The 21,447-nt window shown below is 41.5% G+C and overlaps 1 protein-coding gene across 2 annotated transcripts in view; it reads right to left on the reverse strand.

The window, feature by feature from the left end:
• The window catches only part of LOC117345546 (FXYD domain-containing ion transport regulator 7-like), a 40,150-nt gene that overhangs the window by 12,916 nt on the left and 5,787 nt on the right, over positions 1 to 21,447 (reverse strand). For both annotated transcript variants that reach the window (XM_033914353.1, XM_033914351.1), the window contains exons 2-3: positions 13,683 to 13,718; positions 2,982 to 3,056 (exon numbers count right to left, since the gene is read on the reverse strand). In XM_033914353.1, coding sequence (XP_033770244.1) covers positions 2,982 to 3,056; positions 13,683 to 13,718 — 111 coding nt within the window. The remainder of the gene's footprint in view (positions 1 to 2,981; positions 3,057 to 13,682; positions 13,719 to 21,447) is intronic.

The raw sequence follows: 21,447 nt of genomic DNA on the forward strand, positions 1-21,447 counted from the left end.
AGAAGAAATGCTTCTTATGGATGAGAATAGGGGAGAAGAAAGAGGGAGGAGATTGTACACATGGATAGATGGGAAGGGACGGTAAGACATGGAAAAGTAGATAGATTTTGAGAAAAATGGAAGAAAGTTGAATGTTAAAAGTTAATGACAAAGATGGTTGTAGGGCAGAAAGTGAAGGAGAGAAAAACAGCAAATGGATAAGAAAACCCTGGAAACACAGGAGAACAGACAGAAGGAAGTGCAACCAGAGCCTGGGAAAAGATGATTAGAAAAATAAAATCACCAGACAACAAAGGTAGGGAAAATGATTTTATTTTCAATTTAGTGATTGAAATGTGTCAGTTTTAAGAATTTATATCTGCTGTCTATAATTTGCACTGTTTAGGAAGAAATTATTTTCTTTCTATTTCTCTGGTGTTCTAGAGTCTGGCATCTTAGGGTTTTGTTTGTGTATATTAGTACTTTTAGTTTGTGGTCCTGTATTTGCATAGAGGTATCTCTGTTCTGCATGTGTGACCAAGGCTAGGTGTTCTGGTAGAATGAATGTTGAGAAGCATACAGTGTAGTTTAATTTTGTAGTTAACCATTATATATTGTTAATATGATTATATATTGTGTGTATATACATGTATATGAAAAATGGAAAAAATAACATTACAATTGGTAATATTATTATGGGGGTGGGATCTGGGGTGGAGCTTGGTTGGGGTCTGGAGAGGAGCTTGGGTGGGTCTGGGGTGGAGCTTTTGAGCACCCCCAATCATTTTGATAAGTTGGCTCCTATGCACTGCGGTAAAAGCTCCGACTCTCATAGAACCACTTTGAATTGACTCCTCAGTCATTAGTAGGAGTATAGAAGTTTTTAATAAACAAACATAATTACTGATGACATGAATTACCTTCTCATTTTTGGAAATTTGTGGATGTAGAAGCACTTGAAAATTTTGTGGAACTAATGATACCATGGTCCCATGGGTTTAAAGTAATAAAATATGCCAGTCAGTGAACAGAAGAGAATATAGGAACCAATTAATGCCCATAATAGAACCATGAAGACGTCATACTTCAAATATTAAACTTCATACAGAACAGCTTCTTTCCCTTTCAGCAAAGGCAGATCGTGTTTGACAAACTTGTTGCACTTCTTTGAGGGAGTAAACAGACAGATAGACAAGGGCGACCCGGTCGACATTGTATATCTGGATTTTCAGAAGGCATTTGACAAGGTTCCACATGAATGACTACTTCGGAAAATTGCAAGCCAAGGAATCGAGGGTGAAATACTCATGTGGGTGAAATACTCATGTGGATTAAAAACTGGCTGGAGCATAGGAAACAGAGAGTGGGGATAAATGGAGAATACTCAGACTGGAAGAGTGTCATCAGTGGGGTGCCGCAGGGCTCGGTGCTTGGACCGGTGCTCTTCAACATCTTTATAAATGATCTGGACATTGGTATGACGAGTGAGGTGTTTAAATTTGCAGACGATATGAAGTTATTCAGAGTAGTGAAGACACAGGGGGATTGCGAAGATCTACAACGACATAATCAGGCTCAAGAAATGGGCATCAACAAGGCAGATGAGGTTCAACATGGATAAGTGTAAAGTGATGCATGTAGGTAACAAAAATCTCAAGCACAAATACAGGATGTCCAGGCAAGAGACTTGGGAGTTATGATTGACAAGTCGATGAAGCCGTCCGCGCAATGTGTGGTGGCGGTGAAAAGGGCAAACAGAATGCTAGGAATGATAAAGAAGGGTATCGTGAACAGATCTGAGAAGGTTATCATGCTGCTGTACCGGGCCATGGTGCGCCCTCACCTGGAGTACTGCGTCCAGCACTGGTCGCCGTCCATGAAGAAGGACATGGTACTACTCGAAAGGGTCCAGAGATGAGCGACTAAGATGGTTAAGGGTCTGGAGGAGTTGCCGTACAGCGAAAGAGTAGAGAAACTGGGCCTCTTCTCCTTCGAACAGAGGAGATTGAGAGAGGACATGATCGAAACATTCAAGGTACTGAAGGGAATAGTAGATAAAGACAGGTTGTTCACTCTCTTCTAGGTAGGGAGAACGAGAGGGCACTCTCTAAAATTGAAAGGGGATAGATTCTGTACGAATGTAAAGAAGTTCTTCACCCAGAGAGTGGTATAAAACTGGAACGCTCCTCTGGAGTCCGTCATAGGGGAAAAGACCCTCCAGGGATTTAAGGCACAGTTAGACAAGTTCCTGCTGAACCGGAACGTACGCAGGTAGGGCTAGTCTCAATTAGGGCGCTGGTCTTTGACCAAAGGCCGCCGCTTGAGCGGACTGTTGGGCTCGATGGACCACTGGTCTGACCCAGCAGCGGCAATGCTTATGTTCTTGTAATGTTTGAATCAGTTAATCAGTTGTCATGTTCCAGCATCTGCAGTGCTGAGAAGTGCAACTGAGTCACTTTCTGCTAAATGGACACCAGGGGTGTCTGTCAAATCATACCACTGGATTTCCCTAGACTGTGAGTCAAGAACAATGAAAAGAATCTAGCTCCATAGGTATCATGAGTTTCTGAACATAAGGTCGCAAGATAGTTGGCGGTATATAAGAATAAAGTTATTATTATTATTATTATTATTAAAGTTTCACTATGCTCCCTTTCAGAGTTCTATTTCAAGCATTGACCCTCATAGTATCTTGTATATTTTATTATATTTCTGACACAAATTCCACCCAATTTGCAGGTGTTTCTGATCTAGAGATTTCCAAAAATAAGATGGCTTCCAAAAGATATGCAACTTCTCTGCCACAAAATGCTTACATTATGATATTTATTACTTTTGACCTACAAAAGTGAAGATAATTCCAGAATGTACCGCCGTGCCTTGCCTAACTTAGCCCAGCACTTCTCCCAGGGTATTGTGGCTGTAAACTCCAGGTGGGGGAAAGGGAGAAGGTGGAGGAGTTCTGTCAGTGCCAAACTAAATTTAGTTGACTTAGTACTTACTGAGCGCTACTACAATACCAAGGAAACACAAAACAACAGCAAGGATTAGCCCTATCATCCGGAGGGTCTCGTAATCTGCAAACCAGAGAGTACCACATTCAGTATGGGGAACAAAGACATGGCATGCATAAAACATTCACTGTTCTTCATGGTCTCTTTGCTTTGTTTCTCTGAATCATTGCTTCTTGCCTTTCTTTTCTCTATATACTCCTACATCCTTCATATCTCTGCTTTACTGAAGGAGGTGAAACCTTTATGTAAAGGAAATCAGCCCACTACCCACCCTACTCTATAAAACTTACACACCCTATAATGGACCAAAAACCTCTAAATGAAAATTTAAGTAGGTAACTATTCCCATCCTATTGTTTTAACCTTTATGTTTTTTTATTTGTTTATGAATTGTAATTAAACCTGTCTTCCTCTTGTGTCCTGTAGTGTCAGAGTTTTAACAATTATGTGGTTTGTTGTTTTTTTATTTTTATTTTTTTACCCTGATTTTATCATTATTTGTAAATCTAATCTAATCTTCATTTTATATACCGAATCTATTCCCTAAGGACCTCGACTTGGTTTACAGTTCGTTAAAAAATGAAACATAACAAGTAAAAACTGTGGGATAAAAACAGAAATTGGTTAGATTAGATGGATGGAAAAAGTTAGAAAAAGTATGTTGAATTGCTTATAATTGCTATACGACAGCTAAAATCAAATTAACTACACTTCCGCCTTCGTATTTGCGGGGGTTAGGCGCAGAGCTGGCCCACGAATATTAAAAAACCGTGAATAATATTTGGGCCGGTTTTGCCCCTAACCCCTGCTTCCCCCGGCTATTTTAAGCCCTGAAAGCACCCCCTTAAGCCTTACCTTGTTGTCTAGCGGATTTACAGGCAGGAGCGATCTTACCACACTCCTGCCCCGTGCAGATCGCTCACAGGAAATGGCTGCCTTGAGCTCCCGTAGTCTCTCGAGCCATTTCCTGTGAGCGATCTACATGGGGCAGGAGCGTGGGACGATCGCTCCTGCCCTGAAAACCCGCTAGACCACCAGGGGGGGCTTACAGGGCTTAAAATAGCCTGAAAAATGAAAATGAATTTTGTAGTTTAAAACCACGAATAAGCGAATCTATAGATACGGAATTCGCAAATACAGAGGGGGAAGTGTATTGTGAAAACAACCAGGTTTTTAAACGTTTTCAAAATTGAAATAATTGATCTACTAGTCTTAGAGAATCTGGAAGTCCATTCCAAATTCTCACCAACTTAAAAGTAAAAAATTTACTATGCTTGCAATCAAATCAGATTTTTAAATAAACTTGGAACTTACATACATTAAGGGGTCCTTATATCAAGGCGCAGTAGGGGTTTAACACGTGGAATACTGCACGTTAAACTGCCTGCCGCGCTAGTCGCTAATGCCTCCATTGACCAGGCATTAGTTTTTTTGCTTGCCGCAGGGATTAGCGCGTGATGAAATGTCCGATACGCTAACCCCGCTAGCGCGGCTTGATAAAAGGAGCCCTAAAGGTTTCATCTACTTATGTGCCTAAAATTCACATTCAGAAGTACTTCTTAGATTTAAAGACAGACATTTTTCTATTTTTTTGACTATACAGTAATATTCATTCCTACAATATAACTTGTGAAATACTGGTACATTGTCACAGTTGCAAAAGTGAGGATGTCCATCTCTTCAAGCATCCATCTCTTTGGTTTATGTAGTTCTGTGACTTGTCTGATATATTACATCAAATGTATATTTTAAGTCTCTGGTTTGTGGATTATCTAACATCCTGTCTGATCTGGCAACACATGCTGGTAAATATCCCTTTTTTTATATATAGTTCAAACATTCTATTTTATATAATTGACAAAGGGAATACATTATCTAAATGTAGATTATGAATCAGTATACATTGCTTGAAAATTTAACAAAAAACAAAGGGACCATTTTACAAATCTGCAGTAGAGATTCCCATGTGGCAAATGCAATGCAGCCCATTCAATTCCTATAGGCTGCATTGCATTTGCCACACCAGGACTTGGTACTGTGACTTTGTAAAAGGGGCTCAATGAGAACAAAAACAATACTCACTAAGAAAATACAGTAAATGAAAGGAATCCAAGTCAGTCCAATAACAAAAAAAAATTGTAAACAAAGGGAATGTCATGTGTTAGAATTATTGTAAAAATTTAGATTTGAGGTATATATATTTGGTGGAGTCTAGGGAGTTAACTTTCCTGCAATGCCCTAGGGCACGCCCAACTTATATTTTGGTGTCTTTTAAGGATATTTTGTCTTGGGGTTTTTGCTAAAGTGTTAGAATTAAGACAGATCACCACAGGTTTCCATATTTTCATTATAGTCAGATGTTTTCTTGGTCTTTTTTCCAGATGCTTTCATTTCAAATTTATAAGCTAGTCAAACAAAAAAAGTCAAGGATGGTGTCTTTTCAACCGGTAATCAAGTTTTAATAAACAATTAAAAAGTCCCAACAAGGATCCCTGTTTCGGTGTGCAAGAACACCTTCCTCAGGGGACACTTGAGTAGTTCACTCAAGTAGCAGGTAACGAAGTCTCACTAAACATACCGTATTCCACAAAAAAAAACCCTGAATTTAAAGATAATGGGTTCAATTCAATCACTGGACGGATAGCATTTTACTCACCACTGATAGCATTAGTCCCAAATACAATGTAATACGATATTTGTTCCTGGGCAACAAGTATAATTTCCTAAAAGCTCATGCCTAAAGAGTAAAGTGAATGTCTTTTATTTCCATAAAACTTTGCTTTTGTGACCAGAAGAGTCAAATTATGTAATTTACCTGAAAAGCTTTGTCCCCGTAGGTAAGCGCACCCGCTTCTTCACTACCATAATTTGTCATGGCATCATCGTCGACTGGTCTTCAAGTTCTAGCGGCCATGTTGTCTGTTCTCTGTTGTCTTCTCTTTATTGCTGACTTGCGTTGTTCTTCCCTTGACTCCGCCCCCTTTAGTGTACTGGCTTCTAATTGGGACTTCTCCTCCCGCTCAAGCAGTGAGGGAACCAATCGCTACTGCCACACATGAGCTTGAAAACCCTAGTTAATGGGTTGTAGTGGTGTAGCAGTAGCGATTCGGACGGATTTTGGAGCCATGGATTTTGGAGCCGTGAACAGGAGGACGGGTTGCTGGAGTGGAGTCACCCATAAAGAAACTTCGGAGCTGGCAGGGAAAGTCCTAAGGTAAGGCGGGCAGCGTCCCCACACTTTCCTTCTGCTTGCCAGGCCAGTGTTCGGTTGGGGGGAGGGTATTTCTCTTTGCTCCAGAGACCAGTTGAGCTAATTGCAAGGGAATCAATGATCAGCTAAGCCGGCAAGACTTCGTGAAGTCTTGCTGGCTCAGCTGATCGTGATTCTCTTGCGATCAGCTCAACTGGACTCCGGAGCAAAGAGAAATAACCCCCCCCACACACACACACACACATACACACACCCCTAAATCCAACTCCCCCTCTTGATCTATTATCTTTTTTCTCTCTCTCTCTCTCCCTCCACTCTGCGTCCTACCCGGTCAGTGACTCACAAGTAATGCTGCCCGATTCATGATTGAATTGATTCACCAAATCAAATTGGCTGAATTGATTCAATTCGTTGAAAAAAAAAAATCAGACTCCAATTCATGCTTGCTCTTGGGCTTTTCCTCTGCTGCAGATGGGGAGACTGGGGAGAATGGAAAAAAGAGGAAGAGAATAGAGATGCCAGGCCCTGGAGAGGGGGAAGACAGAGTGTGAGAGAGAATCAGAAAGACCCCTGGAACAAAGGTGGGAGAAACTGTCCTGAAACAAAGGGGAGGCAGAAAGTGGGGGGACAGATGTTGAATTTGGGGGTATCTAGAGAAGAGAAAGAAAGAGAATGCAGAGAGGTGGAAAGATTCTGGTCCAAGAAGGAAGGAAGGAGAGAGAGAGGCAGAGAAAGACCTGGAAGAAAGAAGAACAAATACTGGACATAATAGGGAGGGGGGTTGCTGGACTATGGGAGGAGCAGGCAGAGGGGGAGAGTCCCTGAGGAAGATCATAACTGAGGAGGGGGAGACCTGGAGCAAAGTCTGATGGCAGTTAATAGTAGTACCTAGGTACAAAGGGGAAATGACACTGAATCTGGATCTTTAAGTTGTAAAGAATGTTGTTTCCTTTGTGGGACGGTGGTCACGGGAACGTGGCGATGATGGGGACGATGGTCGCGGGGATGGGCCGGTAACGGGGATAAAATTTTTCCCCATGTCATTCTCTAATCTGTGGCGATAGTGTCTGCCTGGAGACAAGTGTGGAGTATGGTGTGTTGGGTGCCTCTTGCTTAATTACAGTGTGCTTAATTGGGTATGGCTGCTCAGTTTTCTCTTGAGCCAAGTTCCTGTATGGTGCCAGAGTCTTTACCTGAAACAAAGCATTTCTCTTGGTAAGTCTTTCTGGAACCAGAACCTATGGCAGTGCATCTGTATGCGTACATGCATATGGATCACTGCAGTAGTGTTTTGTCTCTACAGTGTGCTTCACCTCAGATTCATTTCTCTCAGGCAAGCTGGCCTCTGCTGCAGAGGAACATGTTTTTCTTGAACACAATAGTAATATAGTCTAGAATTTTTTCAAAATTCCATATTAGAGGAAAGTGTCTGAAAGATAGAAAGATACTCCCTTGAGAATTTTGCCACTTGGAAGCCCCAAAAATGATCTTTTTGTTTAAAATGTTTTCTTCCCTTTATAGTGGGGAAAGGAAATAAACTTATAACAAATCATAAATCTTTATTTATATACCACGAAAGCCTTTTGGTTTGAGGTGGTTTACAGGAAAAAATGGCTGAGGAGAATTAGCGAGCTACAGCAATGGAGAGAGGACTGAAAATTATATACTGTAGATTGCATAGAGGGAGGTTAAGCAGGGTTATATGCTAAGATCCCTTGAAGGACTCCTCAACTTTAGAAAAGCAATACAAACAAACCTGTTCACCTAACCCCCCCTCTCCTTCAACCGATAGATTACAAAGAAATGTATATTAATACAAGATCCTCAGTATGTGTCACATTAGGATAAAAACTTGTATTGCTAAATCTTGTACTGTAACTGTGACAATATTAACCTGTAAACTGTATATTACAGATATGGGTATTTGATCCCTAGTATGTGTCATGTTAGGACAAAATCTTGTATCAGAAAAAAAAAAAAAAAAAGTTGTACTATAACTATGGCAAATTGTAACCTGTTAATTGTTTATTATGCATGTTAACCTGTAGCCCAACTTGAGCTCTTTAGGTACAATGGGATAGAAAACAAATTTTAAAAATAAATATAAGGAGGGAGATAAATAAATAGGTAGGAATGTTCATAGTCTTAGAGCAACAAGGAATAGAGAGTCAGTGGGTTGAAAGTCTTTTCATGGATCGTCCTGTTTGGGGAAGAGGAGCATTTTTAGGAGCTTCCTGAAGTGCATGTAAGAGGTTAATATTCTGACCAGTTGGCTCCATTGGAGGCTGCTTGGTAGGGTAGGAGTCCATTGATGAATCTCTTATGGGTACATCCTTTAATTGAGTGGAAGGTGAAGAATGATTGAGGTAGAGTAGATCGTCAAGGTCTGGCGAATGTGAACTGATTGGTAAGGTTGTTGGGCAGTAGACTGTACAGAGCTTTGTAGAAGAAACATCTGAATTTGAAAAGTACTCTGCTCTCAATTTTCAGCCAATGAAATTTTTGGTAGAAAGGTGTGATGTCATTGAATTTTTGGAGGTTGAATATGAGCCATACTGCAGTGTTTTGTATGACACTTAGTTTCCGTAAGTGTTTGTGTAGTCCTAATCTAATATTTGTCTAATCTAATCTAATAGTTGTGTGTCGCGCACACCTAAACAGGCTCTAGGTGACTTGAAGAAGGAAAGGGAAGGGAGGGTAGAGAGGGAGGAAGGAAGGGAAAAAGGACAAGAAGATCCTAATCATATTAAGTAAAATGACAGGTGTGTATGGCGATCTTTGTAGAATTAGTTGTCAAAGAGTAAAGTTTTCAGTTTCTTCCAGAATAGGGTATGGTTGGCTTCAGTTCTTATAGTCTGTGAGATCATTCCAGATTTTGACTCCAAGGAAGGTGAACATGGATTGGAAAATTCTTCTGTACTTGAATTTTTTTGTCCAGGGGAGGTTCAATTGAATCCTGTTGAGAATTCTGCGTGAGGTGGACCATGCATCAGATAGGAGTTTGATGAGTGGAGTGGCCGACTTGCCATAGATAATATGATGTATGATGCAGGATGTTTTGAATTTTATTCAGGATGAGATGGGGAGCCAGTGGAGTTGTTTGCGACATGTTTGCGAAATGTTGAGATGGAGTCATATTTTTTCAGGCCGAAGATTGAGTCTTATTGCTAGGTAGATGATTATGCAGTAATCTAGGATGCTTAGGACTAGTGTTTGGACTAGGAGTTTGAAAGGCGCTTGGTCAAGGTATTTTCTGATGGATCTGAGAGTATGTTGAATCCTTTGTGTGTGACATAGTTGACTTGGGCAGACATGGACAGTTGTCTATCTAGATGCATGCCCAGGATTCTGATGGTGGAAGAGATGGGGAAGTTTGTTCCCTTTAGGGTTATAGGAGTTTATTGAAGAACTGGTGACTGTGGCTTTTGAAGACTTGTTTTCTCGGTGTTCAGTTTTAACAATTTTTTAGTAGTCCTACCACAATCAACATGGGAGGAAAAGAAAACATGCTCATAAATACAGTGGAACCTTGGTTTACAAGCATAATTCGTTCCAGAAGCATGCTCATAAGCCAAATTCAAAGTGTTTCCCCATAGGAAATAAGGGAAACTCACTTTGATTCACTTTGATTCGTTCCACCTCCTCCCCCCCTCCCCCCTCCCCCCGAGGCTACCGGAGATAATGAGAGCCAGAAGGCCTTGAGCATGCACAGATGCTCAAGGCCTAGCCCAGGCAAGAGGTGGGATCTTTCCTTAAATAGCTCTGGCATGCAGCAGATGGGGTAAGGAACTTGTTTGGGTGGGCAGGCAGGTGGATGCCGCTTCCAGCACAGGGGTGCGATGCGGTCTTCATGGGGGGGCGTTTGCAGGCGGGGGTGCGATGCTGGTTCAAGCAGGGGGGGTGCTTGTTTAGCAGGACAGTACTCGTTTTGCGAGTTAAGGTTTGCGGGAGTGTTTTGCTCGTCTTGCTAAACACTCGCAAACTGGGTTACTCGCAAACCGAGGTTCCACTGTATATGATAGTACAGAACCCCATAGCGTTTAAAAAAAAGAAAACAAAAACAAGCTAATTAAACATAATTGGAGACATCACTTTTCTTCAATTAAAAAATTAAACACACAGCCATGTTTTGTATAGAATTGTGTACCAGAACACCCTAGATAAATTAAATTACAGTAATCTAACTGGGTTAAAATTAAAGCTTGTACGTTCAATCTAAATTGATCTACTTGAAAATATTTATACATGAAGTGCAACTTACGTAACATAAGAAATGATTTAGAAATAATCTGATTTATTTGTGGTTCAAGTGAAAATGTAGAATCTATTAAAACTCCAAGAACTTTAATCAGTGGTGAGAAAATGTATTCCTCATTATTAACGTAATAGATTTCAGAATATTGATTACTGTGGAATCTGCAAATAAAAATTTCATTTTATTAATGCCTAATTTTAACTTGTATGCTACCATCAATGTTTCTAAAATGCAAATACAACTGCAACCCTAAAAGTGTTTTATCTATGATTGAAAATTCAGTCTATCAGAGCTTGAACCTATTCTCCATGAATGTCAGCAGCAGCTGTTATAGACCTAGGGTTGGACAGCTGATGATATAATCTCACAAAGCTCAGAGCTATCAAATAGGTCAGTCTAGAATTTCTCACAACCCTATCTTACCACTCCCACCCCCCTATAACAAAACCGCAATAGCATTTTCTAGCGCAGGCCGGTATACTGAATGCTCTGTGCTGCTCCCGCATAGAGTTTCTATGAGTGCTGGGAGCAGCACAGAGCATTCAGCATGTCAGCCCGTGCTAAAAACCTCTACCGCAGTTTTGTAAAAAGGGGGGGGGGGTTAATTATAATATCATCAATACTAATTGCAGCGAGCAAAATCATGGACTGCAAATACCACACTGCACTAGGAAGTAAGTTGAAAACTAGGGGGAGGATTCTCAAAACTCACTGGTAAAATCCAGTGAGTTGAAGTAATGGCTGTAGTGGGAGCAATTTTTATTTTACGGGTGATTCTCAGCACAAGAGCATGCAAATTATATGCACGCTATTTGTTCTGAGAATCACTGATAAAGAGCTGGAGAAACTATGTCTGATGCATGCTCAAAAGAGCAATCGCTAAGCACAGCGGTTCCCTTCTGTCAAAGCTGCTGTCCTTGCTCCAATCAACTGAGCCACACATCTCCCTGAGTCCTGCAGGTTCAGCTGATTGACTGGCAGGAAGAGCAGTAGAGGGAAATATTCCCCCTCCCGATGACCCCCCCCATCTTCCGCTGCACAGCCCCCTCCAAGATTGGCAGGAGGGATGCCCACTCCTTCCCGCCACCACCACAACTGGGGTCCCCTGACAACCCCAACAACCTCCTAACACCCCCGTCAGGAGGGATGCGCACTCCCTCCCATGGCCTGGGACCTCTGCACCCTCTATAACCCCCATACCTCTGACAACCCCTGTCCCCTTACCTTTTGGATTAAGGCTGGCTGGAGAGATGCCTACTCCCTCCGGCAGCAGGACTGTCTCTTCAAAATGGCAGGCCTTCCCCTTGCCGGTGCATCCTGGGATGTACCAGGGAGGGGTCTAAGGCTCTGATTGGCCCAGGCACTTAAAGCCCTTAGGCGCCTGGGCCAATCAGAGCCTTAGGCCCCCTCCCTGTTGCATCCCAGGATGCACTGGGCAGGAGAAGGTCTACCATTTTGAAGAGGTGGGTCTGCTGGATGGAGAGAGTAGGCATTCCTCCGGCCGGCCTTCGTCCAAAAGGTATGGGGGTGGGGAGTTGTCAGGGGTAGGGGGGGTTGTTGGGGAGGTAGGGGAGCCCAGTGGCAGGAGGAAGTGAGTATCCCTCCTGCTGGGGGTGTCGTGAGTTTGTCGGAGGTGTCGGCAGTGGGCAGTGGCAGGAAGGAGTAGGCAACCCCCCTGCTGGGGATGTCAGTGGGTTGTTGACCCCCTGCTGGGGTGTCAGGGGTGGGAGATTGTGGTGGCAGCAGGAGGGAGTGGGGATCCCTCTTGATGGGGGTGTCAACATGTTGTTGGGGGGTACTGGGGAGTGGGCAACTGTGGCGACGGTAAGCGTAAGTATCCCTCCTGCCGAGGCTGTTGGCAGGTTGTCAGAGGTGGCAGGGGTGAACGACGGCGGTGGCGAGAATGAGTGGGTATCCCTCCTGCTGGGGAAGTCGGCAGGTTGTTGTGGGTATAAGGGTGTTTCAGAGGGTGGGTGACAGTGGTAGCGGGAGGGAATGGGCATCCCTCCTGCCGGGAGTGCTGGGAGGTTGTCGAGGATGTTGGGGAATCCCAGCTGCAGTGGTGGCGGGAGGGAATGGGCATCCCTCCTGCCAATCTTCGATTTGGGGGTCTTTTTTTGGGGGGGGGGTCTGAGCTGTCAAACCTTACTTTCCTATCAGTGCTTGAGTAATCAGTTAGGCTATGACAGCTCAGTCCCTGCCAGAAAATTTTGCTCGCAAATGTGGCACAATGAGGTTAGGGAATCACCCGGCGATGATAATCGCCCAGAGTGCTCCTTTAAATATTAATGAGTTCATTTTACTACCATTTTAATACTAATGTCTCATTGTACTACATTTGCAAGGCAGAGTCAGAGACTGCTAGAAAGCTCGGAAAAGACGTTCTGATAATCGGCTGGTAAAATATTGCCCTGCTAAACCAGCTGGAGCCAGTTTAGTGACCATTGTTAAAGGCATTGTAAGTTTTGAGAATCCTCCTCTAGGACTAGTCTACAATATCTCTACTGGAGTTGGGAAATTTGTCCGTAAGAATTCTGATTTACATAAAAACTAGAATTGAAATCTAACTCCATGTCATAAGAAACAGACTAATCCAGTTCCGTTTTCCCTGTACCATGTAGAGATTTGTAATTTTGGTTTTCTTGAGAAACTCAATTAGACAATTGGAACTCCAAGTCCAAGCATAAAGTGAGGTGAAACCAGGCCTGGATTACCCTAATCCACATGGCATGCATTCAAGAGGCAACCCTAATGAAAACATAAGCAAGAACAAAGAGGAGGATTACATTTTCTTGCCTAAACTCACTCCAAATCTGACTCCTCAGTCTCTGCTGACATGGCACTAAGGGCCTCTTCTGCGCTAGCAGTTTTTAGCACAGAGAGCTGCGCTGAATAGCCTGTGCTGCTCCCGATGCTCATATGAACTCACTGAGCATCGGGGGCTGCACCGGCCTTTCAGCGTGGCTCACCATGCTACAAACTGCTAGCGCAGGCCCTAAGTGATTACTCTAGAGGAAATTTTATAATTATTTAGGTTGAAGGTAGGATGTGCCTTACAATCTGATCCGGTCCTGGTTTTGCTCTGTGGTACGTATTGATTAGTTCAGACATTTCCATCCATTGCTATAAGTAAAACCTGAACTATTAATCTGTGTGCACCATGGGGCAAAACCAGATCTGGATCAGCCTGCCCAGCTAACTTAGTGAGAGATTGATGACTTACCATAGAGAAAAGGGTCTCTCTCTCCATAAGGGCTGGCTAGGAAAAGAAAAACATAAAAAAAAACAACCAGTTAGCATTTGACTATTTTAATTGATTTTCTGTGGAGGGAAATGAAGGCATTAGAAAGAAGGTGCCTAACAGTTCTAGTGGAGGAGGGAGTGAGGAGTACTTGCAGAAGCAATGAGCTGCCTGGGTTACTAGAGAGAGAGACTTTAATAGATAATAGTAGTGGAATATGAGACCAAGAAACTTGGCAAACTGAGGAGGCAGGCTGTGCATGATGCCCCCCCCCCCCCTGATAACAACCTTAAGGAAGAATAAAGAGAGCGATCATATATGATGAGAGTAAGGTGAGAAGTTGGCTGGGTACAAGGCTCTCTACAGTGGCATAGTAAGTGGGTTGCAGACCGCTCCAGGCACCAAGTCGGGGGTGCTGGCACCTGTCCGCCCCAGCCTGCCACACCATGCCACCCTTACGCCATCCCTTCCCCCACCCCATACCTCCATATTATCTTCGCTAGTGCGAGCAACTTCTGCTTGTTGTTCACGCCAGCCTTGTTCCCCTCTGAATCATTTCCAGGTCACGGAGCCAGAAAGTGATGTCAGAGGGAATCCAATGCTGGCATGAGGAGCATGCTTACAGAAGCCACCTACGAAGATTAAGAGGTAAGGGGGAGAGGGAGAGTGCAAGTGTGGAATAGGGGAACAGAAGAAGCGGGGAGGGAGTGTGGAAGTAGTGGGGGTGAGGAGAGGAGGGGGCGCAGGGGAGCGCCACCGCACCGGGCGCCTCCTACCCTTACTACGCCACTGACTCTCTGACAAGAAGGAAAAAAGCGAGAGAGAGGCTGTGTGCAATGTTCCATTCATATCAGACAGATACAGAATACAAAAGAGACAAGATGTAAGGATCCCCTGATGAGAAGTGAATATGAAGATAATTCAATCAGAAAGAATAAGGTAGGCAACACACAGTAACACAGTTCACGACATAAGAAAAGCAAGCAGTCAGCAATTCCTGTTCATTCTGCTAAGGATACAGCTCAGCTACTCACCACTATGCATGCCCACTTGTAAGCCATTCCTCCATATTCAGGACAGTTTTTATCCTCTTCCTCCTTAGTACCTCCACTATCTTATATGGATTTGCACACAGGATCCCCTATTTAGTTCATTCTCTAGCCCTTTCTTCCCATGACAAGTCACAAAGATATTGCTCAAATATTCAGCTGGAGACAAAGGAAGAAGGAAACTATCCGGTTAAGATCTGGGCAACAGCATAGCGAGGATATAATACCAAAACAAATAGAAACTATCAAGAACCATGGTCTGTGAAAGTTTTTATGAATCCCAAGAGATAATTTAATGTAATCTGACTCAGCCATAAAAATAGTGAAGTACAGAACTGAGCTCAGGATTAGATTTAACATGACTGTGTTTTGGGAATCATAAGCCTCCTATCAATGTTACATGAGCAATGGAATGAGCTGCTTTTTGTATTAATTCAAACCACAAAACACTAAAGTGAGCCTTACTGATTCTCTCTACATGCCAAGAATATGGCTCACTCTCGTGTTTTGTGGTTAGGATTACCATGCAAAGAAGTTTATTCCATACTCTTGTGAAATTGATAACAGATTTATGATTCTTGACGAGGCATCACCACCAAAATATGGCCATGTTGAGTCTAATCCTGATCTCAGTTCTGTACATCATTGTTTTTATGGTTGAGCTAGATTACTTTGGCTTATCTCCTGTTTGGAGTAATAAAACTTTCACAGTACATGGCACTTGACATTCTCTATTTGTGTTTGTACTTGATCCTCACTATTATGCTTGCTGAAATATTCAGTTTCACAATTCTCCCTGCAGAGCCAACCAGACAGATTCAATGAGGTGGGCAAGCTATCACCATACTTGAAATCTGTCAGACAAACCAGCTGCTACTGTAATTGTACATATCCAGCTTTGATCTGCCTCCTAGACAGTGTCAGCTTTTAGGAAGGCCAAGCTGAGTGGATGGCTAAGACAAGAGGCACCACAGCATCCTCTGGTGGGTTGGTCAGCTGGAGAGACAAGGCTACCTAATTGTGGTCCTGTTTGTCTGTCTTGCCTGTTTAGATTGTAAGCTCTTTTGAGCAGGGACTGTTTTCTTATTCTTTGTGACTGTGTAGCGCTGCGTGCATCTGATAGTGCTATAGTAATAATTAATAGTCGTAGTGACACTAGAATCACTGCTGGCCTATGTGCCCTACATAGTAACACAGTAAATGACTACAGATAAATGCCAGAACAACCCATCCGCTCTACTAAGAAAGGCAGCCAAGGTTGTATGTGCAACTTAGTGTATTATAATACCCCTCCCTCATATTATTTTTAAAAATTCTTTGAATTATGATAGTTATTTAAGTTTTACTGTGAGTGAAAATGCTATTTTTATTCCATCTTAAGGCTAAATAAAGAGCCGCTGTGCTATATAATAGACCTCTTCTCATTCCCAACTAACAGACATGAGAGAAGCACACACCTGAAATTTGTTTCCCCACCGGCTAGAGGATGCAGATATAAGAGACATCATCAACAACTTTTATCGTACCAAGCAGCCTTATGGGGCAAAGACCTAGGAAAACTAATCACACACTCAAACAACTATAGCGAATTTAGGAGACACCTAAAAACATACCTGTTCTTGAATTACATAGGTAACGAACAAGGACAATAGCCCCTTTCGTAATTCCACCCATATCAGATCTTGCAAACTGTTAACCTCTAATCTCTAAACTATGAATGTCCCAATCAATTAATGAAACTTTTCTAACTCATTGTAAATAGCACGGAACTTCCCGGTCCGGCAGTATATAAACTGTTGTTATTATTAATGTTGTTAATATCAGATAGTCACTGTTATACTCTGTAATTCACCGACTGTACGGTTTCACCTCACTGTAAACCGCCTAGAAGTCGCAAGATTGTTGGCGGTATATAAGAATAAAGTTATTATTATTATTATTTTTGAATTCCATCATTGTTTTTGACTCCCCTTCTCACAGAATAGCTTTCCAGGCATCTACCACTTTCTCCATAAAAATAAAAAAAAATCCTAATATCGTTTATAAGTTTCTTTCATTGCAACTTTATCTCTTTGTACCTTTCAGAGGATGGATTCAGACGCAATGCCCTGCTCCTCAACAGTGTCAAGAATAGGACAAGAAAAGTAATAGCCAGTATATATTGTGAGCCATAAAGAGTAGCAGCTTCAAGCAGGGAGCAGAGCAGCTAGGCAGGAAAGTTAGTAATTAGCATTCGAAAAAGGCAAGCCAGAAGTAGTGGTCAATAGTAAGGTGGAAGAAAGGAGCTACATTGGGTCCATCTGGACAGCAGAAGGGTCACCAGAAAGAGATTGGAGGAAGGGGAGTAGAGAAGCCCACAAAGCTGCCACCAATGTTGCAGAGGAAAAAGGAGCCTGGGGAGCCCACAAAGTTCCTGTTTCTATCTGATAGAACATAGGAAGGAGATGGAATGCCTAGAGAAAACTGAAGGGAGGTAGAGAAGGGTGTCTGGAAAGAAGGATAGAAAGCAGAGAGGAACTTAGAGGAAAGGAGGGTGACAGAGAATACCTGAAGAGAGGAGGAAAATGCCTGCAGCAAGTGAAAGAGGAGAGAAAATGAATGGAGGAAGAAGAGACAGAGAGGGGCAGATTTTGTAAAGGACATCTAACTTTAGGTGTCCACAATATGGATGTCCATCGATTTAGGTGTTCAAATAAAGTAGATAATAAGCCCAATTAGCCACTTTAACAAGCAATAATTGGAAGTTAGATGACCAAAGGCTGGATGCGATTCACAAAATATGTGTCCACAATTTTGTGGATGCCCATTGGAAAAAGCTGTACTTAATGGGATAGGCCTGGGTATGGCATGGGCACAGCTTCGATATAAGCATCCATTTACAGAATTGCATGCTGCCAGCATCCTAACATGTAGGCATTGCAAAACCAGGTCTACTTTTGGGTATTAGGTGGATGCGAGTTAAGTGGAAGTGACTTAGGCATCACTTAGGTATGCTGAAGGTTATTGTTTATTCCCCCCCCCTATTGTTTTTTACCATAATTGTCCTCTTTTCTATTAAAAATTTTGTATTTCTTTACCCATTCTTTCCATTTGTTTTTACTGTTTATATTGTTAGTCAATAATTTGTTATGTTTGTTTAGTGTCTATTTGTTTTTGCTATCCCCTGTATTATTTGTAATTTTAAAGATATGTTCATCGCTTAGAAATTTGAGTAAGCGATTAATCAAATATACAATAAACTTGAAACTTGATATAGGTGAATGGGGCTTTATTTTTTGGGGTAAAGAGGACTCCAGTTTGATATAAAGGTCAAAAGCTGTTTAATAATGCATTACATAAACAAAGCACATGAAAATATATATATTGCATTCTAAACCTTCGATTTTGGGGGGTAAAGAGGACTCCTATTTGATAATAATAGAAAAAGATGTTTAATAATGCATTACTCAAGCAAAGCACATGAAATATATATATATAGCATACTAAACCTCATTTCCAAAAGGTTAAGAGAAGAAGAAGAGAAAGGCTATTCACAATGGCTGTGGTTCAGAGCAAGTGGACTTGTCTGATGCACAATCTTGACATCATCAATATGCACCTAGATGGCAAAATGTCACTAAAAAAATAATAGGAACCCCTCTCTTAAAGTAATTTCCTGTAGCTCAGTGGTTAAAGGCACTTCTTCCATCTTCCCCAGATAATGGGCTCTAATCCACAGGATTCTCAACAAGATCCAGCTGAACTTCCCCTCGACAAAAAAATCTCAAGTACAGAAGAATCTTCCAGTCCATGTTCACCTTCCTCAGAGTCAAAATGTGGAACGATCTCACAGAGACTGTAAGAACGGAAACCAACCATACCCGATTCTGAAAGAAACTGAAAACTTCACTCTTTGACAGTTAATTCTTCTAAGATCTTCTTAAGCACCTGACCTTATTTAAACTGCCTAAGTTTATTTTTCCTGTCCCCTCCGCTCTGTCCACCCTAACCCTTTTCCCCTTCCTTTCCTCAAGTCACCTAGAGCCTGTTTAGGTATGCGCGACTCACAAATATTAGATTAGGAAGCTGAAATAGGGTCAGGTGCCACAGCACATATTCCTATTTTTTTAGTGACATTCTGCCATCTAGGTACATATTGATGATGTCACAATGATGCCAGATTGTGATGATCGCATGATTGATCTAAGAAGAGAGAGAAGATATTATTATCATCTTTTACTTTTGAATCGCTAAGAGACTTTAAAATCAAGTTATATTATTTACCAAAGTCTTTGAGTGTGATCAAAATTTTATGAAGTTGCAATGGCTGGAAGGTGAACTCTTACCATAGGGTGGTTTTTCAGCCTTCTGTTCAGAGTTTCATCTCTCTGAGCATTTTATATATAATTTTTTGATCACCCTCTATAGATTTTTTATTCCATATTCTACAAAGAGAATTCTACGTTCTAGCGAACAAAATCTGCTATCTATCCCTTCATTAAAAATTATCAATACAAGGAGACAATTTATTTTTTCATGTACTGCACCGCAAACATGGAACGCCCTCCCTATTTTTTTACGAGAGGAAAAAGAGCTTGGAAAATTTAAAACTGAACTTAAAACCTTCCTTTTGAAAGATGCTTTTACAACATAATTTTAGTTTCAGTATTATGTTTTCCTATATGATACCTGTGTTAACTATTTCCCTTTGTGTTTTCCCTCAATGTTTCTTCTTTACTTTATGAATTGTAGTTCATCCCTCCTTTCCCATGTTTATCAATGTTAAAATCAAGAGTTCTTACCCATTTTTTAAGTAATTGTATGTACTGTATTGTTTGTTTTATTTTTTTATATTTAATAATTGTAAATTTTAAAGTGTACATATCTTAGAATATTTGATTAAGCGATTGATCAAGTCACCTAATAAACTTGAAAACTTGAAACAGGTTACCTACCTTTAGAGGTCAGTTCGTTTTTGTTGTATTAAGATTGTGCATCAGACATGTTTACTTGCTCTGATCCACTGTAAGGCTTCTTTTCTTAAACTTTGGGAATGAGGTTTAGTATGAAATATATATTTTTTTTCCATGTGCTTTGATTGAGAAACACAGAGGCAAAAAGGTGTGAGAGTTTTTTGGAAAACAGCAGAGGAACTGGCACACATTTGATATGTATCCTAGAGAAATGACTACTTCTGAATCAAGAGAATATCATCTTGGCTTCTGAATTGATATATGGGGGGAGATGGATCAGATAACTGGTATCTTTAGAGAGCAAGCCGGTGAGGAATGGCTCAGTGTAAGAGCTCACTGAAAACTGGTGCAGTGCTTAAAGTCACTTAATCCCCTCATTGCCAAAGGTACACTAGATAATAGTTTGAGCCCATCAGGACAGAAAGGGAAATATAATTTTAAAAAATCACTTAGAATATAAGTGATATATAAATAACTAAAAGATAAATAAATAAAATAGTGGTGCTTCTTGGGGAGGAAGAGCCAGGAGCCTATACCTAGATAGCAGAATGTCACCAATTGCACACAGCAATCCAAGCAGTATATATGGAGCTGAAAAGACACCCAAGCGGGTTTGGTTGGAAAATACCCAGTTCCATTTCTTTTTTTTTGCTGGAAAAATGCTCAAGTGATGTCCAATCGGTTCAAGTTTTTTCAGCGTCACATAGGCGTTCTTATTATTAAAAGGACTCAGGTGCAGCTGCCTCTTTAAGACTCCCAGAGTGCGTTTGTGCTTCTGGTGATTCTTGGCACTATTGTGAGATTTTGCTGTGTGCTGTGACATATTCATATCCTTTTCCTACTATCCTTGCTGTTCCTGATTTGTCTTTTGTCCCCTATATCCCCACAATTCTATTCATTCCATTTACCCTCTCCTGCTTTGTACCGTCTCCCTTTTGGACCCCAAGTTTATATATTTGTTCTGTGTTTGTGACTGGGTGTTTGTCTGTTTGTTTATGTTGGGTGTCTTTTGGAGGTGTTGTGAGGGATGGCTGAGTTTTTTGCTTTGTTGTTGAATGCGGACGGTCATAGGTTATTGAGGAGAGGAAGGGGCATGGCCAGGTGAGATGCAGAAGCCAATGCCAACGCCGACAACAGGTCCCCAGGGTATAAAGGCCCAGGGTGAACTTCTTGGATATGACAGAAGAGTGGTGTATAGGTCTCTATCGCTTTAATTGGGAGATCATAGTTCATCTGTGTGAACAACTGTAGGAGGACCTGGAGCACACCACTCTCAGGAGACAGGCCCTTCCAGTTTATGCACAAATAACTACTGCCCTTGCTTTTTTGGCCACTGGAATATTCCAAAGGACTCTGGGAGCTGGAGCTGGCATTAGCCAGCCTTCTGGCTCACATATCATTAGTCGCTTTCTGTATGTCTTTCTGGTTATCTCATGTCTTGATTACAGTAACGCATTATATGTTCAAATGTTTTTATTAGGTTTTAATCGTAACACATTATATAAAGAAATTACCCAAAAAGAAATACGGCACTTACAAATTGTACAGAAAACTTCAATCAAAATTATAACTAATGCAAGAAAATATGATCTTGTAACCCCATTGCTGATCAATGCACATTGGTTACCAGTAGAGCATCAAATTATATATAATTGCTTGTTTGTTTTTTGCTTCTTTTTTTTTTCATTTGTCCACTACCAAAATGGATGTGAAGGATGTGTTCCAGTGTCTGGCAAGCCAGTCCAA

This window comes from Geotrypetes seraphini, chromosome 11, assembly GCF_902459505.1.
Source record: "Geotrypetes seraphini chromosome 11, aGeoSer1.1, whole genome shotgun sequence".
Taxonomy (NCBI): Eukaryota; Metazoa; Chordata; class Amphibia; order Gymnophiona; family Dermophiidae; genus Geotrypetes; species Geotrypetes seraphini.